The sequence below is a fragment of the Eschrichtius robustus genome, chromosome 3 (assembly GCF_028021215.1).
Source record: "Eschrichtius robustus isolate mEscRob2 chromosome 3, mEscRob2.pri, whole genome shotgun sequence".
Classification (NCBI taxonomy): domain Eukaryota; kingdom Metazoa; phylum Chordata; class Mammalia; order Artiodactyla; family Eschrichtiidae; genus Eschrichtius; species Eschrichtius robustus.
Genome location: NC_090826.1, coordinates 164400687 through 164428364, shown reverse-complemented (window position 1 = coordinate 164428364; position 27678 = coordinate 164400687). Strand labels below are relative to the sequence as shown.

At 37.7% G+C, this 27678-nt stretch overlaps 1 protein-coding gene across 1 annotated transcript in view; it reads left to right on the top strand.

The window, feature by feature from the left end:
- LOC137760758 (kinesin-like protein KIF28P) overlaps positions 1-27678 on the top strand; it is an 83019-nt gene that overhangs the window by 12939 nt on the left and 42402 nt on the right. Inside the window, 5 exon segments of the mRNA XM_068537653.1 lie at positions 1221-1415; positions 5576-5779; positions 15934-15969; positions 19749-19973; positions 21618-21772. Of these exon segments, the coding sequence (XP_068393754.1) occupies positions 1221-1415; positions 5576-5779; positions 15934-15969; positions 19749-19973; positions 21618-21772 (815 nt within the window).

Genomic DNA, 27678 nt, shown 5'->3' with positions numbered 1-27678 from the left:
ATGACCTTGGGCATAAATTGCTCTACAAACTAATTCAATCAAATTCTGGTTCTTTTGAAAAGTTTAACTTCTGAGATCAGTGTTTGATATTTTTTTCAGTGTCCAGGTGGGTTCCTCCCCTGTAAACTAGAGGGCCTGTACTTTAACCTGTTCCTTGAATCTCCCAATTGCCTTTCATCACAGCCGCCTCTGTTCTTAAGAGTGCCCTTAGGGTTGAACTTCTCTAAGGGGGCAAATGAAGTCAGTTCCTTTGGGAAGAGATTAGGTGCTATCTGCCCAGGCAAGATCTCTAAACCAGGACTCTGGATTTGTGGGTGGGGACAACAGCAAGCTACTCTGTATGACACCCCTGCTCTAGAAGCCCAGCACTTGGTGAATGTGGAACAGCAGCCTGTGACCCTCTCAGCTTGTCTCTTTTGGTATAGAACCACTACCTCAGGAGCCAGGGCAATGGTGATCAGCACCCCAGTATTCTCAGCATGCTGCAACCAAAGTAGAATCTCCGTTCCATGAGTGGAAACTGGGTAGAAGAATGAACTCTCACCTCTCACCTATACTTTCCTATACTTAGCCTCAGCCACAGGTAGATGGGGGCAGGGTGAGAAATGCTGATATTCTCCTCCTAGGAATAAATCCCTCCTACTGGGATCTGGGGAGAAAGGGAACCCTGTGTTCTTAGCTCCAGCAATCTGAAGTCATCTCTGCTTTGCTGAGCTGGCAATGGAGAGGGAAGGAATAGTCTTGCTTAAACAACACAGACTCTCCTTTCTTACCAAATTTTGATAGATTTTATTGAATAGATCTTTCTTCATTGGCTGTTTGCTTTTAGAACCATTTCCAGAGGCTTTAAATTTTTTCATTTTCATTTTTTTCATTAATAATTTTCACCAGTTTTGCTGGGGAGTGGGACAGTGGAGCTTCTTACATTGTCATGTTGGAAATGGATCTCTGATGCTATAGTTTATGCTATTAGTATAGCTGAGTGTTAGATATGCTATTCTCAGAAATTTAATATGACTAGAGACAAGCCTTTTAAAATTTCTGAGGAAGTATAAGAGAAACTGTTGTCATAATAGCTGCTAAGAATAACATAATTAGAGAACAAAATGAATAAATGATAAGTTATTGGCTTAATTTCTTACTAGATGTAAAGACCTGCAAAACAATCAGATGGCAGAAAAACTGTAATGATTGACTCTGAATTTGTAATTTGACTATAGAGAGAGAAGAATTCTGGGAGCAAATGTGTGATTTCCATGCATTCCAGGACCACTACCATTATACAAGACCCTAAGAATCCAGAACATACGAAGACATTTACTTTTGACCTGGCATATTGGTCTCACAATGGATTTCAAAAGGATAAAGATGGTGTGTTTATTTCAGCTGATCCTAGCAGTAAATTTGCAGGCCAGGTAAATTGCTTTAAAACAACTTCAATGGTAGTTTGTTTTTTTTTCAATAAAGTGTTAACAATATACTGGTAGAATTATTTTAATGCAAGCATACTACAATATATGCTTCCATATGAGAGTCTGGTTTTAAATTTATTCCTTTTCATGTTAAACATGAGGTCCAAAAGTACAGCTATTGCCTAAATAAATGTTTAGACACTCAAGTCAGTTATCTTCCAATGTACTGACATATTTTGAAAAAGGAATGTCAGTCAAGTCAATTATATTTCCTTCTCTGAGATAAGCAAAATTGCACGGCACTCAGCATTTGAGAACTTTGGTTTTATCATATGCCGTGCATTATTCAGCCTTAAAGTTGCTCACAATTTGCTGTAGGGAGACAGGCAAAAAAGTGCATTCAAATGTCACAGTTTCTGTGATAACAATATGTATGGGATACAACGGGGTACAAAGGAAAAGTGGTCATTTCAATCTGGACAGAGCTCATTAAGCTTCTTGGATCTGTGGGTTTGTGATTTCCATCAAATTTTGAAAAAATTTCAAACAAAATTTCTCCAAGTATTTTTGGTCTCTCCTATTCCTTCTGTGACTCTAGTTACATGTATGCTTGAAATTGTCCCATAGGTCACTGAGGTTCTTTTTTTTTTTTCTTTTTTTTTTTCTTTTTTAACATCTTTATTGGAGTATAATTGCTTTACAGTGGTGTGTTAGTTTCTGCTTTATAACAAAGTGAATCAGTTATACATATACATATGTTCCCATAGCTCTTCCCTCTTGCGTCTCCCTCCCTCCCACCCTCCCTATCCCACCCCTCTAGGTGGTCACAAAGCACCGAGCTGATCTCCCTGCGCTATGCGGCTGCTTCCCACTAGCTATCTATTTTATGTTTGGTAGTGTATATACGTCCATGCCACTCTCTCCCTTTGTCACTGCTTACCCTTCCCCCTCCCATATCCTCAAGTCCATTCTCTAGTAGGTCTGTGTCTTTATTCCCGTCTTGCCCCTAGGTTCTTCATGACTTTTTTTTTTCTCTTAGATTCCATATATATGTGTTAGCATACGGTATTTGTTTTTCTCTTTGTGACTTACTTCACTCTGTATGACAGACTCTAGGTCCATCCACCTCACTACAAATAACTCAATTTCGTTTCTTTCTTTGGCTGAGTAATATTCCATTGTATATATGTGCCATATCTTCTTTATCCATTCATCTGTTGAGGTTCCCCTCAAAATTAAAAATGGAACTACCATGTGATCCAGCAATCCCACTTCTGAGTGTTTATCCAAAGAAAATGAAATCACTATCTTGATAAGATATCTGCACCCCCATATTCATTGCAGTATTATTTACAATAGTCAAGACATGGAAACAACCTAAGTGTTCATCGACAGATGAATGGATAAAGAAAATGTATATATACATACATATACATACATACACAATGGAATATTATTCAGCCATAAAAAGAAGGAAATCCTGCCATTTGCAACACATGGATGGACCTTGGGGGCATTATGCCAAGTGAAATAAGTTGGACAGAAAAAGACAAATACTATATGATCTCACTTACATGTGGAATCTTTTTAAAAAATGAACTTTTAGATACCGAGAACAGATTGGTTGTTGCCAGAGGCAGGGGTTAATGTTGGGTGTCGGGTTTGAGGGGGGTGGGGGTGGGACACGGGTGAAATGGGTGAAGGTCATCAAAAGCTACGAACTCCCAGTAAGGTAAATAAGTCCTGGGGATGTAATGTACAGCATGGTGATATACAGACAGACCTCATTTTATTGTGCTTTGCTTTATTGCGCTTCGCAGATACAGTGTTGTTATTGCGGGGTTTTTTTCTTTTTCTTTTCTTTCTTTCTTTCTTTCTTTTTTTTTAAAACAAATTGAAGTTTTGTGGCAATCCTGTATCAAGCAAGTCTATTGGTGCCATTTTTCCAACGTTGCTCACTCTGTGTCTCTGTGTCACATTTTGGTAACTCTCCCAATATTTCAAATTTTTCTATTTCTCATGGTGATCTGTGATCAGTGATCTTTGATGTTACTATTGCAAAAAGATTATGAAGGCTCAGATGATGGTTAGCATTGTTGAGCAGTAAAATATTTCTAAATTATGATGTATACATTGTCTTTTTAGACATCATGCTATTGCACACTTAATAAATTACAGTGTAGTGTAAACACAACTTTTATATGCATTGGGAAAAACAAAAACTTTTTGTGACTCACTTTATTGCATTATTTGCTTTATTGTGATGGTTTGGAACTGAACCCGCAGTATCTCTGAGGTATGCCTGTAGTTAACAATACAGTATTGTATATTTGACAGTTGCTGAGAGAGTAGATCTTAAAAGTTCTCATCACAAGAAAAAAAATTGGGGGAATTCCCTTGTGGTCCAGTGGTTAGGACTCTGTGCTCTCACTGCTGAGGGCCCGGGTTCGATCCCTGGTCAGGGAACTAAGATCCCACAAGCCACACTGCATGGCCAAAAAATAAAAAAACAAACAAACAAAAACTCTGTGAACTAAATTTATTCTGGTAATCATTTCTCAATATATACATATATCAAATCATTATGCTGTACATTTGAAACTAGTATAATGTTATATGTCAATTCTCAGTTTTTTAAAAGATAGTTTTAAAAGACTGCAAAAACTGTGCTGTAAAGAGACTTGATTAACTTTGTCAACAGCTTTCCCTCTCATCCTCCCTATCTTTTGTTGACCACCTATTAAGATACTGCAGAATTATAGCTTTACATACCGTAGTGTAGGAAAATGTTTCGTATAGTTGATTATAGGATGAAGAATAGGAAGGAACTAGAAATGTAGCTCTGTGAATTCTTGGCTTACCTAATATGCAAATCACTGACATCCAAAAGAGATTTCAGTGGAAAACTATACAGAAAACTCTACAGCTAACAAAATTTACAGAATGATTCTATTCTCTAAGATTTTGTTTATTTAATAAAATTCTATGTTGCTTGTTTGAAGTTTTCAATTCATAAAAATTGGCAATAAAAGCATTTCCCCCAAATCTCCAAATAGCACAGAGGAAAAAATGATAGCAAAACCAGTTACTTTACTAAGCTTAGTGAGCACTCCTTAGGTTCAGCTAATATCTCCTAAGGTAGAGTGGATATCTATTACATAAATACATTTTTTCTGGTAAAAGTATGGTCTCAACGTTCTGGGAAACCACTGGCCAGATTCCACATTTTAAGCCTAGAGCTCCCCTAACACTTATAGTGTAATACTTTTTATTCCTTTCTCATGAGAAATGAGTAGTGTAAGAAAATTGGTTATTGCCTATTGTCCTTATATAAATCACACTACGTTGGTATGTGCATCTTTCTCAGAAATAAAAATTATATAAATTACACAAATGTATACATTGCAACAAATGGAGTGTATAATGCTTACTTACTATTTTATTGATATTAGAGAACAGAAAAGAATATACACTTTGAAACAGCCTCAAATAAGAGAATTATTCCTGGCTATGGCAATAACAGATAATATCTCTCATATTATAGATAACATAATAGATAATAATAGATAATCAGATGATAGATAATAAAAGCCAGACCGCATCTTCTCTTTCAAGCAATTGTGGGCACAAGCATCTGTGTCTGCCACTTAAAAAAAAAGGGTGCACATATATATGTGTGTGTTGGCTTCAGAACCACTAGGTCTTGTTAAAAAAGAAAGAAAGAAAGAAAGAAGGTTCAGGAGCGGCGAGTTAAAATTAGTGTAGGAATTTTGTAACGTTGTTTGGATTAAAGAATACAGAGAAAGTAGAAAACACTTTGACTGGTCTGTGTCCCTTGGTGCCTTGAAATTTTTGTCTAATTGATGAATTTTAAAGACCTAGCCCATGTTTTGTCAAGGCTATAAAATACTCAAATCCATTACTGACGAATACTGGCTAGTTGAATATCCATGGTGATTTGTGGTGATCAGCGTTTTCCAAACTGACAAATCCCTTTTTGGTTGCCAGCTTTATTTCACTGGTTCTAAGACAGCATCTGAGTTATATTTCAAGTAAGTCATATAATACTAATTAAGGTGGAACTCACTAAAACCAGAATATTAGATTTTAAGAGTACTGTGAAAAGTCAGTGCTGAACTTGATGCCTGTGGTCTTCTTTCCAGAGAGATGTTTTCCACGATCTTGGCAGGGGAATTCTGGACAGTACCTGGCAAGGCTATAATACTACTCTCCTGGCTTATGGCCAAACTGGCTCTGGAAAAAGCTATTCCATGATTGGGTTTGGGGCAAACAAGGGTATCATTCCAAATGTGTGTGAAGAGCTATTTCAAGCAATTGAGAACCGGGAGAAAAATCAAGAATACCAGGTATGTATTATTCTAGAATCCCTTATTTAAGGAATTTTTTTTTCATTTTGGAAATTCTCTGCACCCAATGAAAGTTATCAGCATCTCTATTTTAGGATAATGTTAATTTTCCATACCAAAACCTTTACATGATTACAAAATCAAGTTGTAGCTAAATAAAATGTTGAATTGTTCTGGTTCTATGGAGGCAAACCCAAGGAGATATTTTTAAAAGGCATTCTGAGTACCATAGAAACAGGAATGCTGACAATAGCAAGGGATCATTGTTGAGGCTTATAACACAAAACCTTAGCTAACTCAAGTCTCTGGTTCCCTTTGCTCCCCTCTCCTACCAAGGTTGTGGGTGTGTTATCATCTTAATTAATTTATTTTTACTTCTAAATAAAGAATGTTATTTTGTTTCTTAATTATCCCAGCATAGTTTCTTACGTGCCCTAGTATAGAAGGCCCAAGAAGGTGAAAGAGCTGTGCCTGAAAGCTATAAGACACTGATGAAAGAAATTGATGAAAACACAGATAAATGGATGTACATCCTGTGTTCATGAACTGGATGAATTAATATTGTTAAAATGTCCATATTACCCAAAGCAATCTACTGATTCAATACAATCTCTATCAAAATTCCAATGGCATATTTCACAGAAGTAGAACAATTCTAAAATTTGTATATAACCACAAAAGATCCCAAATAGCTAAAATAATCTTGAGAAAGAAGACCAAAGCTGGAAGCATCACACCCCCTGATTTCAAACTATACTACAGAGCTATAATAATAAAAAAAAGTATGGTACTGACACAAAAGCAGGCACAGAGATCAATAGAACAGAACTGAGAGGCCAGAAATAAACAAACACACATATGGATGATTAATTTATGACGAAGGAGCAAAGAACATGCAATGAGGAAAGGACAGTCTCTTCAATAAATGGTGTTGGGAAAACTGGACAGCCATATGCAAAAGAATGGAATTAGACCACTATATTACACTATACACAAAAATTTACTCAAAATGGATTAAAGACTTGAATGTAAGTTTTAAAACCATAAACGTCCTAGAAGAAAACATAGGCAGTAACCTCTATGAAATCGGTCTTAGCAATGTTTCTGTGGCTCTGACTCCAAAAGCAAGGGAAAGAAAAGCAAAAATAAACAAATGGGACTAATAAAACAAAAAACCTTCTGCACAGAGAAGGACACCATCATTAAAATGAAAAAACAAATAAAAAGAAATGAAACTGAGTTATTTGTAATGAGATGGATGGACCTAGAGTCTGTCATACAGAGTGAAGTAAGCCAGAAGAGAAAAACAAATACCGTATGCTAACGCATATATATGAAATCTAAAAAAAAAATAATAGTCATGAAGAACCTAGGGGCAAGACGGGAATAAAGACACAGACCTACTAGAGAATGGACGTGAAGATATGGGGAGGGGGAAGGGTAAGCTGTGACAAAGTGAGAGAGTGGCATGGACATACATAGACTCCCAAATGTAAAATAGATAGCTAGTGGGAAGCAGCAGCATAGCACAGGGATATCAGCTCAGTGCTTTGTGATGACCTAGAGGGGTGGGATAGGAGGATGGGAGGGAGGCTCAAGAGGGAAGGGTTATGGGGACATATGTATGCATATGGCTGATTCACTTTGGTGTACAACAGAAACTAACACAGTATTGTGAAGCAATTATACTCCAATAAAGATCTATTTTAAAAAAATGAAAAGGCAACCGACTGAATGGGAGAAGATATTTGCAAATCATATATCCAATAAGAGGTTAATATCCAAAGTATATAAAGAACTTATACAACTCAACAGCAAAAAAACCCAAAAAAAACCCTATTTAAAAATGGGCAGAAGACCTGAAAAGGCACTTCCAAAGAAGATATACAAATGAGCAACAGGGACATGAAAAGATGTTCAACGTCACTAATTATTAGGGAAAAGAAACTCAAAACCACAATGAGAAATTGTTACCAAAAGTGGGGTACAGCTGCTCACTGCTCAAAAGCCAACAAAGGGGCAAGGTTGGTGGAAAGGAAAGTTTGCTTTATATTTCAGAGGCTGGTAACCTGTGGGGGAGGGTGGACTCCTGTCCAAAGGCCGACTGCCACCAACAGTCAGTGGGCAAGAGCTTTTACAGAGAAAGGAGAGAGGGGGCTACATGTAGAAACAGTAGTGTCAGCTCTGACATCTTGAAGTTGGTCGTGTGGTGATCTGATCAGCATCATCTTGATTGTTTTAAGTATGGTTAATCTTCAGTTCCAGGGTCGGTTTGTTCCCATTTTTTTGAGGCCAGTTCTCAGAATTGTGGCAGCTTTTGTCATGGCTACAGTCTGGTCATCATGCAGTTAACTTCTTCCACCTGGTGGAGTTTTTTAGTATGTATAAGACAGCTCAAAGGATATGGCTCAGAATATTATCTACAGCCCTTGGAGAGGAACTAAATATCCTTGACTATGCTTAATGGCCATCTGTATGTCTTCTTTAGAGAAATGTCTATCTAGGTCTTCTGCCCATTTTTTGATTGGGTTTTTTGTTTTTTTAATATTGAGCTGCATGAGCTGTTTATATATGTTGGAGGTTAATCCTTTGTCCGTTGATTTGTTGGCAAATATTTTCTCCCATTCTGAGGGTTGTCTTTTCATCTTGTTTATAGTTTATTTTGCAGTGCAAAAGCTTTTAAGTTTCATTAGGTCCCATTTGTTTATTTTTGTTTTTATTTCCATTACTCTAGCAGGTGGGTCAAAAAAGATCTTGCTGTGATTTATGTCAAAGAGTGTTCTTCCTATGTTTTCCTCTAAGAGTTTTACAGTCTTACATTTAGGTCTTTAATTCATTTTGAGATTATTTTTGTGTATGGTGTTAGGAAGTGTTCAAATTTCATTCTTTTACATGTGGCTGTCCAGTTTTCCCAGCACCACTTATTGAAGAGACTGTCTTTTCTCCATTGTATATCCTTGCCTCCTTTGTCATAGATTAGTTCACTGTAGGTGCGTGGGTTTATCTCTGGGCTTTCTGTCATGTTCCATTGATCTCTATTTCTGTTTTTGGGCCAGTACCATATTGTCTTGATTACTGTAGCTTTGTAGTATAGTCTGAAGTCAGGGAGTCTGATTCCTCCAGCTCCGTTTTTTTCCCTCAAGATTTCTTTGGCTATTTGGGGTCTTTTGTGTCTCCATACAAATTTTAAGATTTTTGTTCTAGTTCTGTAAAAAATGCCACTGGTAATGTGATAGGGATTGCACTGAATCTGTAGATTGCTTTGGGTAGTATAGTCATCTTCACAATATTGATTCTTCCAATCCAAGAACATGGTATATCACTCCATCTGTTTGTGTTATATTTGATTTTTCATCAGAGTCTTATAGTTTTCTGAGTACAGGCCTTTTACTTCCTTAGGTAAGTTTATTCCTAGGTATTTTATTCTTTTTGTTGCAATGGTGAAATGGATTGTTTCTTTAATTTCTCTTTCTGATCTATCGTTGTTAGTGTATAGGAATGCAAGAGATTTCTGTGCATTAATTTTGTATCCTGCAACTTTACCAGATTCACTGATTAGCTCTAGTAGTTTTCTGGTGGCATCTTTAGGATTCTCTATGTAGAGTATCATGTCACCTGCAAACAGTGACAGTTTTACTTCTTCTTTTCTAATTTATATTCCTTTTATTTCTTTCTCTTCTCTGATTACCGTGGCTAGGACTTCCAAAACTATGTTGAATAATAGGGGCGAGAGTGGACATCCTTGTCTTGTTCCTGATCTTAGAGGAAATGTTTTCAGTTTTTCACGATTGAGAATGATGTTTACTGTGGGTTTGTCGTATATGGCCTTTATTATGTTGAGGTAGTTTCCCTCTATGCCCACTTTCTGGATAGTTTTTACCACAAATGGGTAAAACGTTTGTCAAAAGCTTTTTCTGCATGTATTGAGATGATCATATGGTTTTTCTCCTTCAATTTGTTAATATGGTGTATCACATTGATTGATTTGCTTATATTGAAGAATCTTGCATCCCTGGGATAAATCCCACTTGATCCTGGTGTATGATCCTTTTAATATGTTGTTGGATTCTGTTTGCTAGTATTTGGTTGAGGATTTTTGCATCTATATTCATCAGTGATATTGGTCTGTAATTTTCTTTTTCTGTAGTATCTTTGTCTGGTTTTGCTATCAGGGTAATGGTGGCCTCATAGAATGAGTTTGGGAGTGTTCCTTCCTCTGCAGTTTTTTGGAAGAGTTTGAGAAGGATGGGTGTTAGCTCTCCTCTAAATGTTTGATAGAATTCACCTGTGAAGCCATCTGGTCCTGGACTTTTGTTTGTTGGAAGATTTTTAATCACAGTTTCAATTTCTTTACTTGTGATTGGTCTGTTCATGTTTTCTATTTCTTCCTGGTTCAGTCGTGGAAGGTTATACCTTTCTAAGAATTTGTCCATTTCTTCCAGGTTGTCCATTTTATTGGCATAGAGTTGCTTGTAGTAGTCTCTTAGGATGCTTTGTATTTCTGTGGTGGCTGTTGTAACTTCTCTTTTTTCATTTCTAATTTTAGAGTCCTCTCCCTCTTTTTCTTGATGAGTCTGGCTAAAGGTTTATCAATTTTGTTTATCTTTTCAAAGAACTAGCTTTTAGTTTTATTGATCTTTGCTACTGTTTTCTTTGTTTCTATTTCATTTATTTCTGCTCTAATCTTTAGGATTTCTTTCCTTGTACTAACTTTTGATTATGTTTGTTCTTCTTTCTCTAGTTTCTTTAGGTGTAAGGTTAGATAGTTTATTTGAGATTTTTCTTGTTTCTTGAGGTAGGATTGTATTGCTATAAACAACTTCCCTTTTAGAACTACTTTTGTTGCATCCCGTAGGTTTTGGATCATTGTGTTTTCATTGTCATTTGTCTCTAGGTAATTTTTGATATCCTCTTTGATTCTTCAGTGATCTCTTGGTTATTTAGTAACATATTGTTTAGCCTCCATGTGTTTGTGGTTTTTATGGGGTTTTTTCCCTGTAATTGATTTCTAATCTCATAGTGTTTTGGTTGGAAAAGGTGCTTGAGATGATTTCAATTTTCTTAAATTTACTGAGGCTTGATTTGTGACCCAAGGTGTGATCCATCCTGGAGAATGTTCCATGAGCACTTGCGAAGAAAGTGAATTCTGTTGTTTTGGGATGGAATGTCCTAAAAATATCAATTAAGTCCATCTTGTTTAATGTATCATTTAAGGCTTGTGTTTCCTTATTTATTTTCATTTTGGATGATCTGTCCATTGGTGAAAGTGGGTTGTTAAAGTCCCCTACTATTATTGTGTTATTGTCGATTTCCCCTTTTATGGCTGTTAGCATTTGCCTTATGTACTGAGGTGCTCCTATGTTGGGTGCATAAATATTTACAATTGTTATATCGTCTTCTTGGATTGATCCCTTGATCATTATGTAGTGTCCTTCTTTGTCTCTTGTAATAGTCTTTATTTTAAAGTCTATTTTATCTGATATGAGTATTGCTACTCCAGCATTCTTTTGATTTCCTTTTGCATGGAGTATCTTTTTCTATCCCCTCACTTTCAGTCTGTATGTGTCCCTAGGTCTGAAGTAGGTCTCTTGTAGACAGCATATATATGGATCTTGTTTTCGTATCCATTCAGCAAGCCTGTGTCTTTTGGTGGGAGGATTTAATCCATTCACGTTTAAGGTAATTATCGATATGTATGTTCCTATGACCATTTTCTTAATTGTTTTGGGTTTGTTTTTGTAGGTCCTTTTCTTCTCTTGTGTTTCCCACTTAGAGAAGTTCCTTTAGCATTTGTCGTAGACCTGGTTTGGTGGTGCTGAATCCTCTTAACTTTTGCTTGTCTGTAAAGCTTTTGATTTCTCCATCGAATCTGAATGAGATCCTTGCATGGTAGAGTATTCTTGGTTGTAGGTTCTTCCCTTTCACCACTTTAAGTATATCATGCCACTCTCTTCTGGTATGTAGAGTTTCTGCTGAGAAATCAGCTGTTAACCTTATGTGAGTTCTCTCGTGTGTTATTTGTCATTTTTCCCTTGTTGCTTTTAATAATTTTTCTTTGTCTTTAATATTTGTCTATTTGATTACTATGTGTCTCAGCATGTTTCTCCTTGGGTTTATCATGCCTGGGACTCTGCGCTTCCTGGACTTGGGTGGCTATTTCCTTTCCCATGTTAGGGAAATTTTCAACTATAATCTCTTCAAATATTTTCTCGGGTCCTTCCTCTCTCTCTTCTCCTTCTGGGACCCCTATAATGTGAATGTTGGTGCATTTAATGTTGTCCCAGAAGTCTCATAGGCTGTCTTCATTTCTTTTCATTCTTTCTTCTTTATTCTATTCTGTGGCAGTGAATTCCACCATTCTGTCTTCTAGGTCACTTATCCGTTCTTCTGCCTCAGTTATTCTGCTATTGATTTCCTTCTAGTGTATTTTTCATTCAGTTGTATTGTTCATCTCTGTTCTTTCGTCTAGGTGTTTGTTCTTTAATTCTTCTAAGTCTTTGTTAAACATTTATTGCATCTTCTCAATCTTTGCCTCCATTCTTTTTCCGAGGTCCTGGATCATCTTCACTCTCATTTTTCTGAATTCTATTTCTGGAAGGTTGCCTATCTCCACTTCATTTAGTTGTTTTTCTGGGGTTTTATCTTGTTCCTTCCCCTGGTACATAGTCCTCTGCCTTTTCATTTTGTCTATCTTTCTGTGAATGTAATTTTTGTTCCACAGGCTGCAGGATTGTAGTTCTTCTTCTTCTGTCTGCCCTCTGGTGGATGAGGCTGTCTAAGAGGCTTGTGCAAGTTTCCTGATGAGAGGGACTGGTGGTGGGTAGAGCTGGGTGTTGCTCTGGTGGGCAGAGCCCAGTAAAACTTTGCTTGTCTGCTGATGGGTGGGGTGGCCTGAGGCGACCCAGCACTGGAGGCTACAGGCTCTTTGCTGGGGCTAATGGTGGACTCCAGGAGGGCTCATGCCAAGGAGTATTTCCCAGAGCTTCTGCTGTCAGTGTCCTTGTCCCTGCTATGAGCCACAGCCACCCCCAGCCTCTCCAGGAGACCCTCCAACACTAGCAGGTAGGTCTGGTTCAGTCTCCTATGGGGTCACTGCTCCTTCCCCCTGGGTCCTGATGTGCACACTACTTTGTGTGTGCCCTCCAAGAGTGGAGTCTCTGTTTCCCCCAGTCCTGTCGAAGTCCTGCAATCAAATCCCGCTAGCCTTCAAAGTCTGATTCTCTGGGAATTCCTCCTCCCATTGCCAGACACCCAGGTTGGGAAACCTGACATGGGGCTCAGAACCTTCACTCCAGTGGGTAGACTTCTGTGGTATAATTGTTCTCCAGTTTGTGAGTCACCCACCCAGTGGTTATGGGATTTGATTTTATTGTGCTTGCACCCCTCCTACCATCTCATTGCAGCTTCTCCTTTGACTTTGGATGTGGGGTATCTTTTTTGGTGAGTTCCAGTGTCTTCCTCTCGATGATTGTTCAGCAGTTAATTGTGATTTCGGTGCTCTCACAAGAGGGAGTGAGAGCATGTCCTTCTACTCCGCTATCTTGAACCAATCCTAGACTGCTTTCTTTTGTTTCTGCATTATCTCACTTCTCTGATTAAACTTATTCTTTGACTAAACTTTTTCCACACACAAAAGGCAGGATGAAGACATAGTGGGCAATGACCATAGGGTCCTGCTCCATTTCAATGCCACCTTGCACCTGTTAGAATGGCTATCATCAAAAATGACAAGAGATAGGGAATTCCCTGGTGGTCTAGTGGTTAAGATGCAGGCTTCCAGTGCCATGGGCCCGGGTTTGATCCCTGGTTGGGGAACTAGGATCCCTCCAGCTGTGTGGCATGGCCAGAAAAAACAAACAAACAAACAAACAAAATGACAAGAGATAAGTGTTAGTGAGGAAGTGGAGAAAAGGGAACACTTGTGACTATTGGTGGGACTTTAAATTGGTACAGTCACTATGGAAAAGAGAATGGAGATTCCTCAGAAAACTAAAAATGAACTACCATATGATCCAGCAATTCCACTCCTGGATATTTATCCAGAAACAATGAAAACAACAATTCATAAAGATACATGCACCCCAAATTGCAGCATTATTTACAATAGCCAAGATATGGATGCAACTTAAATGTCCATCAAGGATGAATGGATAAAGAAGATGTGGGCATATATATATAAAAAATAATGAAATCCTGCCATTTGCGACAACGTGGATGGACCTTGAAGGCATTACAGATGGAGAAAGACAAATACTATATGATTTCACTCATATGTGTAATCTAAAAAAACATGGTCTAATCCTTGACCATTTTTTAAATTTTAGTTCTTCTCTGTTAGTTCTTCTTTTAGTTTCTTCCCTTGTGGTTTGATGATTTTCTTTAGTGGTATGCTTGTGTCCCTTTCTCTCTAGTTTTTGTGTGTCTATTGTAGGTTTTTGACTTGTGGTTATCATGGGGTTCATATATCTTAACCTATATCTACTTGTTTGAAACTGGTGGTCATTTAAGTTCAAACATATTCTAAAATCTACATTTTTTCCTCCCTTCCCCTATGTTTTGTGTTTGTGATGTCATATTTTATATCTTCATGCTTACCCCTTCACTGTTTATTATAATTATAGTTTATTTTATAATTTTTTTGTCTTTTAATCTTCATACTAGTTTATTTAAGTTGTTGATCCACAGCCTTTACTATATATTTGCCTTTACTAGTGAGATTTTTCCTTTCCTATAGATTCTTAGTTGTTGTGGCCTTTTCTTTTCCACTTAGAGAAGGCCTTTTAACATTTCTTTTAGGGTCGATTTAGTATTGATAAACTCTTTTAGTTTTTGCTTATTTGGGAAGTTCTGGAGATGAAGGAGCTAGGGCCAGAGCCAGGCCTGACCTGGGGCTTCTCAGTGGCTGTCACTGCCCCATAGGGGGCAGGGTCGAGCCTCAAGTTACTGGAGCAGAAGCCTTTAGGGTTGGGTCGAAGCTGGCTTTTAAGTGTGTGCTCTTCCCCCTCCCAGCACCTTCACCCCAGAGGGCAGCAGTGCTGGGGCAATAGGGGCTGGAGCAGGTGCGTGACTCTGGCTGGGGCATGCCAGGGCAGTTGCAGGAAACTGGCCAGAGTCCCATGCAGTTTTAATCTGCTTTCTCTGCCTTGTTTCTGGAGTAAGCAAGTGTGTGCACACTCTTCATGAGTGGAGCCTAGGTTTCTTACAGCCCTCTGTCAGTCTCACTGGTTTTCAAACCAGCGAGGGGGACTCATCCTCCCGGTGTCAGACCCCAGGGCTGGGTTGCCCACTGTGTGTTCAAACCTCTCACTCCCCAGGAGGATCTCCAAGCCTGTGTAATACCTCTCCTCTTCTGTGTCCCTCCCAGGGGCACAGGTCCCGACTTGATTGCTTCTCTTCCCTTCCAACCCGATTCTGTGTGGATCTTTCTTATAGCCTTGGTTTTGTAAGCATCCTTCTGCTGGTTTCCAATTAGTTTTCAGTGAGAATTGCTCCACGGGTAGACGTATTTTTGACGTGTTAATGAGGGGAAGTGAGCTTAGCGTTCTCCTGTGCTGCCATCTTGATCTCCCCTCCCATTTGTTCATCTTAAAATGTGATGCTCTCTGAAGCTAGTTGGAAGCTCTGGGGAGGTAAGGTTTGACTGGCAGGACTCACTACAGGGTGACTAACAGACAAGCCAGCTTTTCATGGGTGGGGGATTGTGGTGGCAAAATGTCAGTATCTTAGAGCCTTTTCTCTAGACTAGAGTCATTCAGATTCCTCCAGTCTCCTGTTTAAGAGGTGTAAGCTTGGCTAGCATTACTCCAAAAGCACAGTAGGGTAAAGACCAATCTTTTTCTCTGCATACGTTCAGATCAGAGAGTGAGCAATAAAGAACAACCTTTTACTCTTCACAATTGAGACTGAAACACACACACACAGGCACACACACATGCAATGTTTTGTATCTGTTTTTAATTTATATGAAGAACTTCCTCCATATCATTAAAATTATTTGAGAATCTCCTATTGCTTGTGAAAAAGAGCTTTACTATATTTAATATTCATCTTTTTCCTTTGTTGTACATTTGTCTTGTTTCCATAGTACTTTTTTTTTTTTCAGAGATGACTGTTTCAAGAGAATCTTAATTTACTTTATGCCCTTTTTTATACAGGTTACATTCAGCATGCTGGAAATTTACAATGAACAGGTAACTGTGATTATATTTTCTGACACACAAATCTGAGTGACTCTCTGCAGCGTAATAAATATCAGAGGCTCCCCCTCACCTATCCTACAGATAAAGTCAAAACTCTTTAGCCCTAACTATTCAGCCCTAACCTACCTCATTTTAGGTAGGTTCCACTTCATTTTATGTCCTTGTATCTCCACACATTCTATTCTTCAGCCACATAGAACTATTCTTCCTTTCCAGAATATGTCATTCTTTCCTACATCTATCTTCCCCTACCTGGAATACCCTTCCTGCTTTCTCCGGCCTTAAAGAAACTACTAAACTTCAAATCCAGCTCAGATGTCAGCTCCTCTATACATCCTCAGGCTTCAGTCAGTCTGGCTTCAGTACAGTGGTTGGCAAACTTTATCTTCAAAGTCCAGACAGTAAATATTTTAGGCTTTGAGGGTCATAAAGTCTCTGTCACCACTACTGTATTCTGCCCTCAGAGCACAAAAGCAGCCACAGAGGATATGTAAGTGAGTGGACGTGGCTGCATACCAATAAACCTTTGTTTACAGACACTGGAGCTTGAATTTCACCTAATTTTCACGTCACAAAATATTTTTCTTTTGATTTTTTCAGCCATTTAAAAATGTGAAGAACATTCTTACCTCAATGATCATACAAAAACAAGTGGAGGGCCGAATTTGGCCCATGGGCCATAGTTTGCCTGATCATAGTTAGAACCTGGTTTCAAATCCCAGCTCTCTCATTTACTAGCTTTGTGACTTTGGGATATCACTTTATCTCAGAGCTCAGTTTGCTTATTTATAAAGTAGAGAATTTAAAATAAGACACTACACTTTGAGATGCACTGAATCTTAAATTTCTAACGTAGTGCTTATCAAACACTAGACATTGAGCAACCTTTCCTCTTTGTGCTTATATCATACTGTAAAATTTTATTTACATATTTGTATCTCCAGAACAGATAATTGCACCTTTCTATTGGCAATACTTAGTATAATACTTGGTTTAGAATGGATGCCCCTAAGGTTTGCTGAATGGGTAAATTGACAGAGGTATCTATAATTGTAAGTTTCTTAAGGGTAGTTTCATACCCCAAGATTTCTTGTGTAACCCCAAGCACTATCCCAAAGCCTTGCACTTAATCATTACTAAATAAATATTACTGAAGGAATAAATCTGTCAGTGTTTTTCTCTTTGTATTAAGGAGAGAAAATATCCATTTTTTTTCTCATATGCTTCCATGAGCCATTTATCACTGTTGAAGGTTGATAGTAAATTCAAATGGGTTATTATGTTAAGGTCACAGATTCAGTTTCTATTTCTTTCAAGTTGATGGGCTTGGGAGACAGTATAGCTCCTTTATTTCATACCAATAACTTCAGGAGGACAACTTCACTTCCCTTATTACGAAGTTCTTGTGAAAGGAACGGGGGGGAAATGGCATCACATTGTGGGTCCCTTACTGATACCTATTAATGAGGATAATCTCTCTGGAGTTCTCTTTTCTTATCTCTAAAATAAGGACATTGGACATCCTAAATACTTCTTCATGTCTCACCTTCTATGAGTCTCTGGTATTTTCCAGCAGTACTTCAACAAAGGGACATTTATTAGATACTTTTCATGTTTCAGACATCATACTAGACTCTGAGAATGAATAAAACCTAAGACATGATTCCTGCCATGGAGAAGTTTCGTAGAAGATATAACATCCACTGCAAATAGTAATAAAATATATTACATATGCTGCATGAATGGTGAAAAGAAAGGCATAGAAGAGAGAGAATTAATACTGCCTGGGATTGTTGGTGTTGTTTGTCAACAGAGTTAGACTGGGCCTTGAAAGATATTTATGAGTTTGGTGAGGCAGTAGGAGGGCTGGGGGGCACTTTAGGCAGGAGGATTCGTATTTAATAAGTCCAGGGATACGTGAAAGCACATGGCGTTTAAGGGAACAGTGAGGGTCCTGTGTAGCCTGAGCTGGAAGCATGTGGGGAGGTGAGAACAGGGAAGCATCCGGAGATGGAGCTAAACATCAGTTGCTAAAAGGCAAAGGTTCTTTGTCTGGGAGGCAATGGAGAGTCAGTGAAGGGTTCTAAACAGGGAAATAAGAGAATCAGACTGGGGTTTTAGAAGATTTCTCTAGCGGCAAAGTCATATTTGAAGGAGTGCCAGGTAGAGACAGACTTAGGAGAGTTCACAAGAGCTGAGGTGAGTGAGGAAGTTCTCGTGATAACCATCGATTCAATCTCCAGGTACAACCTGGAGGATCCGGTACCAGGATCTGCCCTTGTCTCTGGGCACTTCCATATTCCATTTAGATAAACCTACTTACCTTTTTTCTAATAAGCCTTCTTCAGACACATCTTCAGCCTTAGATGCCGCTTCCTACAATTTATAATCACTCAGTGGAAGTTATAGAAAAGGCTTCCTATCTAAGGCAGAGTTGCCTCCGTTCTGATGTCTTCTTATCTCTGGCCTTTTTGTCCACTGTCCTAATTTGCTTTCCTGAATTCAATCTGTGATCTTGCTTTGACTCTAGGACTTAAAGCTACAGAATACTTGGGGAGATCTTAGAGACCATTTTATCCATCGCTCTTCTCTTATGAGGAGAAAACTGGGAATGTAAGAGACTTTCCAAAACTCTCACACTTTGGAGGCAGAACCAAAACTAAGAACCCAGGTCAGATACCCAGCCCAGATCTCCCTGCATCGTATAACACCAACTACCTGCTGTAGGGGCTCTGGCTCTACCAGGCTCCCATAGCTCAACCTACTGTGCCTTGGCAGAAGTGGCTTTTTTGGGGGAGAGACAACATTGACTTTCACCTGAGACCATGGTCTAAGTGTGACATCACACAAATCTCCAATAATAAGAAGAAGATCCAAAGAATTACCCACAGTCTCTTGTTAGGTTTGGCTGTAGCAAATACTGTTTGGGTTAAATAAGTTTCCCTTGGAAGTAGATATTCACAGTGGTGGCATTTGTTGCAGCATGATTTAACCTAGGCAGAACATTAGGTACTTTGAATGTTACTAACTTTTAACTATTTTAAGTTTCATTTATCACTGTTCTCAGGAAAGTAAGACTTCATTACTTTGTAATACAAAATTTGTGATAATTCAGAAAGAGGCTGGGATCATTATTTTTATATTATTCACAAAGGAGTTGTGAAACAAATACAAGAGTTAACAAGATTTCTAGGAGAATATTTAGGATAATCCGAGAACAATGTTTTCAAGCACAAAAGCTTTAGAATCAGCTATGTAAAGTCAGACAACTGTAGATACCGACTAAAATGTTTTTTCATGCTACAAAAGCAGTTCCGCCAATACTCCATATTCAGTGTATTAAACATTACTTGTTAGCTTAGCTTCAGTTACACTATCCTCTCCACAAGCATTCACTGAGTTCCTACCACATGTCAGGAACCATGTTAGGATTTACTGTCCTAGTAAAGAAACATGCCCTGCCCTCAGGGACCTCGCAGTCTTGTTGAAGTGCTCTAGGTACTTGAACATAATAAAACTGAATTTCTAAAGAAAAATATGCTTCTGATTTCACTAATTACAACAGGTTTCCATATTTTCTTGCTTGTCATTTCTCTATTCCTTACTTATTTAAATTATGAGGTGGTCTGGTACCTACAGAACGTAAACATTTATTCATTCATCCAATACATATTTACTGAGCACTTAATATATTCTAGGAGCTGTGACGGTGAAATAAACAAAAATCCTTGCCTTCCTGAATTTTGCATTATTTATTCTTTTTTCCACAGGTAAGAGATTTGCTGTCCAAAACCAAGAAACCTGGAGGGCTAAAAGTAAGGGAAGACCAACAACTGGGCTTTTATGTGGATGGTCTAAAGTCAGTGCCTTGTGAGAACTATGCCCAGATTGAAAGACTGATGGAACAAGGAACAAAAATAAGGACCACAGCTTCGACCAACATGAATGCCAGCAGCAGCCGGTCTCACATGGTCATCACCATTCAGTTCAAGCAGGTGAGATTCAAGTGGATGCCATTGTCCCCACCTCCCTCCAAAGGGGTCCAGGGAAAGGTTCCCAGTAGCGTTATGGGCTGGTGAGTATTATGGAATCTTTTTAGATTTGATCTATGGATTAAGGTGGCTCTTTCCAAACATAGACTATAGGGTCAGGAGCAGGAGAAAGTGAGGCACTTGTCTTCTTGCCTCCCTCCCCCGACATCCATGCCCCCCAACCCCAGCCTAAGCGAGCCTGTTACTAACAGAGGGGTGGCAATAAGACCTACCAGATCCCAGAAATGCCCCTGGGACTAAAGACTGCTTTCCCTCAAGTAAATTCCATGCTCTGGGAAACAGGTTTTGACCCCCAAGGTGATCAAACTGTGGAGATATGAGAGTGGGTCTGTGGTTTGTCATGGAGAATTCTACTAGTAGGCCTTGTGTGCATCACCAATATAATAATGCCCAACTTTCAGATCCATGAGCCTAGGGGACCACCAGATACTGAAGTGTCTTTCTGATATTTGGAAGTACAAAGATAAAGTCTTTGAAATCAGGTAATCCATGTAACGCCCCACTAACTAGAATCTTTGATAAACTAGAGCACACTTTTCTCCTCCATTCACCTTGGTGGATATCACCGAGTGATCTCTACAATTATGGACAATTTGATTCAGACATGGTTATTCACAAAGCCTGGTTAAACATTTAGCTACAATTTTACCACCTCCATCCCCTAAGCCACAGCACTAGTAATAGATAAAATAGTAATAAATAAAGATTGTCCTGCTCTAACCAGGAATAGTGGAAAAACACTAGACCATGTATGACTCTGTTTACCAATTCTGAAACTTTGGGAAGTAACTTACCTTTCCTAAGTCTCAGTTTCTTGTTCTGTAAAAATGAGATGAATAGTTATCCTCATAGGAATGCTGAGACGTTTAAATAGCATTCTGCATTTTAAAGAACCTTGTAAACTTTTAAATATTATTCACTTAATTTTACAATGTTACTGCAATTCATAAACTTTAAATATGGTTTGCCTTGCTATTTTTTAAACTTGATATTTTAGAGGCAAGAGACAAAATTAACTGGAAAAGAATGATTTTACTCTGTTTATTGGTGTCAGTAACAATATTAACACCTATTAATGTATGCCAGACATGGTTAGAACCATTACATCTATTATCTTTTACCCTCATAACATCCCAATAACATGTTATTCATCCCTATTTTACAACTGAGAAAGTTGAAACTCTGAAAAGTTAAATCATTTGTTCACAGTTACATGACAGAAAGGGAATCTGTAGTGTTCTTTCTATTACGTGACTACGCCATCCTGAACAGTTACTTATTTTGCAGATTTCACAGTAGATTTTAAATACTTATTGATCACAGAAATACTAGGGCAATAATTGGTATCTAATATATCGTTGGAAGTAGCTTTGCAGAATTGGGAAGGGGCAACTGAGACATTTGAGCCTAGTAATGTTATTGTAAAATGTCATTATAAAGAGGATGGCATTTTAACTTGCAAATTTTATTACATCTTTTTTGAGTGTGAAATACAATTAGAAAAAATATTTTAGAATGTGAAATAGATTGTCTTCTTGTGTAGTCTGCTATCACTCTAATAGCATGACCTGTGTTGCTTTCCTACAGGTTTTCCTAGACAGAGACCTCAGCAAACAATCCGGTATTAATTTGGTGGATTTAGCTGGAAGTGAAAGGCAGAAATCTTCAGGATCTGAAGGTGATAGACTGAAGGAAGGATCACGAGTTAACTTAAGTTTAACCAATTTAGGAAATGTTATCAGGTAAATAATCAGTGAATAGGTATTTATTTGTGCCATAAAAATAAACTCAAATATCAAAATTTAGATTAATCATGACCCTTGGTTCATGACCCACTATCATCATTGGTTCATTCCTGGCCCTCCTGTAGATTTTATTCTAAACTAATTAATTGCTTTTAAATGAAATAACACACACTAATAAAACCACCACCCAACCCAAGAAACAGTTGATATTCCTCTCCTATTCTCCCCTTGGAGGTAACCACCATATTGAATTTTATGTTTATCTCCCTCCCTCCCTACTTCCTTCCCTCTTTCTTTCTTTTATCATTTCTTGTTTTATCGCTTGTGCACATTATTATTTATTAGTAGCACTGATTTTTGAATTTTATAAAAGGATAAAATATTATATTGCTTTCTGGATCTTGCATTGTTAAGATTACTTAGGTATAAATTACATATAGTAAAGTGCACAAATCTTAAATGTTCAGCTCAATGGATTTTTATATATGTATATATCTATGTAATTACCACCTAGATTGAGTTTTCTGAGTTTTGGATATTGTCTTTTACATCTGGCTTCATTCACTAAGGATTGTGTCTATGAGACTAATCCATGCTGTTTCACTTAGCAATTATTAATTGTTTTTCATTGCTATGCAGTTTTCCATTGTAGGAATATACCACTATTTATCCATTCTCCTCTTGTATGGGCATTTAGTTTGTTTCCAGGTTTTGACTATTATGAATAAAGTTGCTATCAACGTTCCTGTACATGTACTTAGGGGAAAATAATTATTTATTCCTCTTAAGTACATACCCAGGAGTAGAGTTTGCTTTTAGATTCAACATTATTAACAATATCTATCCATGTTATGTGTGGCTCTGGTTAATTTATTTTCTGTTCTTTACTAAACGTTCTGTGTATGAGATTCATCCATGTTGTTACAGTAGTAGTTGTTACTTCTTTTTCATTATTGTGTGGTATTCCATTGTGGGAATATGCCACAATTTATTCCTTCATTCTCATGTTAATTGGCATTTTGGTTGTTTCCAGGTTTTTGTTTGTTTTTTGCTATTACAAACAGTACTACTATGAACATTCTTGTACAAATCACTGGGTATCAATATTTCAAAGTTTTTTTGGTATAGACAAAGAATTGAAATTTTGGGGTTTTATATATAAGGTGTGTGAATACCTTATTTTTCGAGATGGTGACAAATTGTTCTCCAAAGTAGATGGACCAATTTATATTCCCAGCAGCAATGTATAACATATCCCATTGATCCACATCTTTTCTAAGGCTTGGTATTGTCAAATTTCTTGATATCTACCAATTAAGTGGGTATAAACATATTTTACTATGGTCTTGATTGCATTGGTTACTAACAAGCTTGAACATCATTTGATTTGCTTATTAGCAATATGTTTCCTCTCAAAATACCTGGCCTTATGTTTTTCCGATTATTCTATTGAGTTATTGTCTTTTTTTTTTTTTTTGTAAAACTTTTTTTTTTTAAACATCTTTATTGAAGTATAATTGCTTCACAATGGTGTGTTAGTTTCTGCTTTATAACAAAGCGAATCAGCTACACACATACACATGTTCCCATATCGCCTCCCTCCTGCATCTCCCTCCCTCCCACCCTCCCCATCCCACACCCCCAGGCGGTCACAAAGCACTGAGCTGATCTCCCTGTGCTATGCGGCTGCTTCCCACTAGCTACCTATTTTATATTTGGTAGTGTATATATGTCCATGACACTCTCTCACCCTGTCACATCTCACCCCTCCCCCTCCCCATATCCTCAAGTCCATTCTCTAGTAGGTCTGTGTCTTTATTCCCATCTTGCCACTAGGTTCTTCATGACCTTTTTTTTTTTTTTTTTTCCTTAGATTCCATATATATGTGTTAGCATACTGTATTTGTTTTTCTCTTTCTGACTTACTTCACTCTGTATGACAGACTCTAACTCCATCCACCTCATTACAAATACCTCCATTTCATTTCTTTTTATGGCTGAGTAATATTCCATTGTATATATGTGCCACATCTTCTTTATCCATTCATCCGATGATGGACACTTAGGTTGCTTCCATGTCCTGGCTATTGTAAATAGAGCTGCAATGAACATTCTGGTACATGACTTCTTTTGAATTATGGTTTTCTCAGGGTATATGCCCAGAAGTGGGATTGCTGGGTCGTATGGTAGTTCTATTTTTAGTTTTTTAAGGAACCTCCATACTGTTCTCCATAGTGGCTGTATCAATTTACATTCCCACCAACAGTGCAAGAGTGTTCCCTTTTCTCCACACCCTCTCCAGCATTTATTGTTTCTAGATTTTTTGATGATGGCCATTCTGACTGGTGTGAGATGATACCTCATTGTAGTTTTGATTTGCATTTCTCTAATGATTAATGATGTTGAGCATTCTTTCATGTGTCTGTTGGCCATCTGTATATCTTCTTTGGAGAAATGTCTATTTAGGTCTTCTGCCCATTTATTGGGTTGTTTGTTTTTTTGTTATTGAGCTGCATGAGCTGCTTGTAAATCTTGGAGATTAATCCTTTGTCAGTTGCTTCATTTGCAAATATTTTCTCCCATTCTGAGGGTTGTCTTTTGGTCTTGTTTATGGTTTCCTTTGCTGTGCAAAAGCTTTTAAGTTTCATTAGGTCCCATTTGTTTATTTGTGTTTTTATTTCCATTTCTCTAGGACGTGGGTCAAAAGGATCTTGCTGTGATTTATGTCATAGAGTGTTCTGCCTATGTTTTCCTCTGAGAGTTTGATAGTGTCTGGCTTTACACTTAGGTCTTTAATCCATTTTGAGTTTATTTTTGTGTATAGTGTCAGGGAGTGTTCTAATTTCATACTTTTACATGTACCTGTCCAATTTTCCCAGCACCACTTATTGAAGAGGCTGTCTTTTCTCCACTGTATATGCTTGCCTCCTTTATCAAAAATAAGGTGACCATATGTGCGTGGGTTTATCTCTGGGCTTTCTATCCTGTTCCATTGATCTATATTTCTGTTTTTGTGCCAGTACCAAACTGTCTTGATTACTGTAGCTTTGTAATATAGTCTGAAGTCAGGGAGCCTGATTCCTCCAGCTCCATTTTTCGTTCTCAAGATTGCTTTGGCTATTCGGGGTCTTTTGTGTCTCCATACAAATTGTGAAATTTTTTTGTTCTAGTTCTGTGAAAAATGCCAGCGGTGGTTTGATAGGGATTGCATTGAATCTGTAGATTGCTTTGGGTAGTAGAGTCATTTTGACAATGTTGATTCTTCCAATCCAAGAACATGGTATGTCTCTCCATCTATTTGTATCATCTTTAATTTCTTTCATCAGTGTCCTATAATTTTCTGCATACAGGTCTTTTGTCTCCTTAGGCAGGTTTATTCCTAGATATTTTATTCTTTTTGTTCCAATGGTAAATGGGAGTGTTTTCTTAATTTCACTTTCAGATTTTTCATCATTAGTATATAGGAACGCAAGAGATTTCTGTGCATTAATTTTGTATCCTGCTACTTTACCAAATTCATTGATTAGCTCTAGGAGTTTTCTGGTAGCATCTTTAGGATTCTCTATGTATAGTATCATGTCATCTGCAAAGAGTGACAGCTTTACTTCTTCTTTTCCGATTTGGATTCCTTTTATTTCTTTGTCTTCTCTGATTGCTGTGGCTAACACTTCCAAAACTATGTTGAATAATAGTGGTGAGAGTGGGCAACCTTGTCTTGTTCCTGATCTTAGTGGAAATGGTTTCAGTTTTTCACCATTGAGGACAATGTTGGCTGTGGGTTTGTCATATATGGCCTTTATTATGTTGAGGAAAGTTCCCTCTATGCCTACTTTCTGCAGGGCTTTTATCATAAATGGGTGTTGAGTTTTGTCGAAAGCTTTCTCTGCATCTATTGAGATGATCATATGGTTTTTCTCCTTCAATTTGTTAATATGATGTATCACGTTGATTGATTTACGTATATTGAAGAATCCTTGCATTCCTGGAATAAACCCCACTTGATCATGGTGTATGATCCTTTTAATGTGCTGTTGGATTCTGTTTGCTAGTATTCTGTTGAGGATTTTTGCATCTATGTTCATCAGTGATATTGGCCTGTAGTTTTCTTTCTTTGTGACATCTTTGTCTGGTTTTGGTATCAGGGTGATGGTGGCCTCGTAGAATGAGTTGGGGAGTGTTCCTCCCTCTGCAATATTTTGGAAGAGTTTGAGAAGGATAGGTGTTAGCTCTTCTCTAAATGTTTGATAGAATTCGCCTGTGAAGCCATCTGGTCCTGGGCTTTTGTTTGTTGGAAGATTTTTAATCACAGTTTCAATTTCAGTGCTTGTGATTGGTCTGTTCATATTTTCTATTTCTTCCTGGTTCAGTCTCGGTAGGTTGTGCATTTCTAAGAATCTGTCCATTTCTTCCAGGTTGTCCATTTTATTGGCATAGAGTTGCTCGTAGTAATCTCTTATGATCGTTTGTATTTCTGCAGTGTCAGTGGTTACTTCTCCTTTTTCATTTCTAATTCTATTGATTTGAGTCTTCTCCCTTTTTCTCTTGATGAGTCTGGCTAATGGTTTATCAATTTTGTTTATCTTCTCGAAGAACCAGCTTTTAGTTTCATTGATTTTTGCTATTGTTTCCTTCATTTCTTTTTCATTTATTTCTGATCTGATCTTTATGATTTCTTTCCTTCTGCTAGCTTTGGGGGTTTTTTGCTCTTCTTTCTCTAATTGCTTTAGGTGCAAGGTTAGGTTGTTTATTCAAGATGTTTCCTGTTTCTTGATGTAGGCTTGTATTGCTATAAACTTCCCTCTTAGCACTGCTTTTGCTGCATCCCCTAGGTTTTGGGTCGTCGTGTCTCCATTGTCATTTGTTTCTAGGTATTTTTTGATTTCCCCTTTGATTTCTTCAGTGATCACTTCGTTATTAAGTAGTGTATTGTGTAGCCTCCATGTGTTTGTATTTTTTACAGATCTTTTCCTGTAATTGATATCTAGTCTCATAGCGTTGTGGTCGGAAAAGATACTTGATATGATTTCAATTTTCTTAAATTTACCAAGGCTTGATTTGTGACCCAAGATATGATCTATCCTGGAGAATGTTCCATGAGCACTTGAGAAAAAGGTGTATTCTGTTGTTTTTGGGTGGAATGTCCTATAAATATCAATTAAGTCCATCTTGTTTAATGTATTATTTAAAGCTTGTGTTTCCTTATTTATTTTCATTTTGGATGATCTGTCCATTGGTGAAAGTGGGGTGTTAAAGTCCCCTACTATGATTGTGTTACTGTCGATTTCCCCTTTTATGGCTGTTGGTATTTGCCTTATGTATTGAGGTGCTCCTATGTTGGGTGCATAAATATTTACAATTGTTATACCTTCCTCTTGGATCGATCCCTTGATCATTATATAGTGTCCTTCTTTGTCTCTTGTAATAGTCTTTATATTAAAGTCTATTTTGTCTGATATGAGAATTGCTACTCCAGCTTTCTTTTGATTTCCATTTGCATGGAATATCTTTTTCCATCCCCTCACTTTCAGTCTGTATGTGTCTCTAGGTCTGAAGTGGGTCTCTTGTAGACAGCATATATATGGATCTTGCTTTTGTATCCATTCAGCCAGTCTGTGTCTTTTGGTGGGAGCATTTAATCCATTTACATTTAAGGTAATTATCGATATGTATGTTCCTATTCCCATTTTCTTAGATATTTTGTGTTTGTTATTTTAGGTGTTTTCCTTCTCTTGTGTTTCTTGCCTAGAGAAGTTCCTTTAGCATTTGTTGTAAAGCTGGTTTGGTGGTGCTGAACTCTCTCAGCTTTTGCTTGTCTGTAAAGGTTTTAATTTCTCCATCAAATCTGAATGAGATCCTTGCTGGGTTGAGTAACCTTGGTTGTAGGTTTTTCTCCTTCATCACTT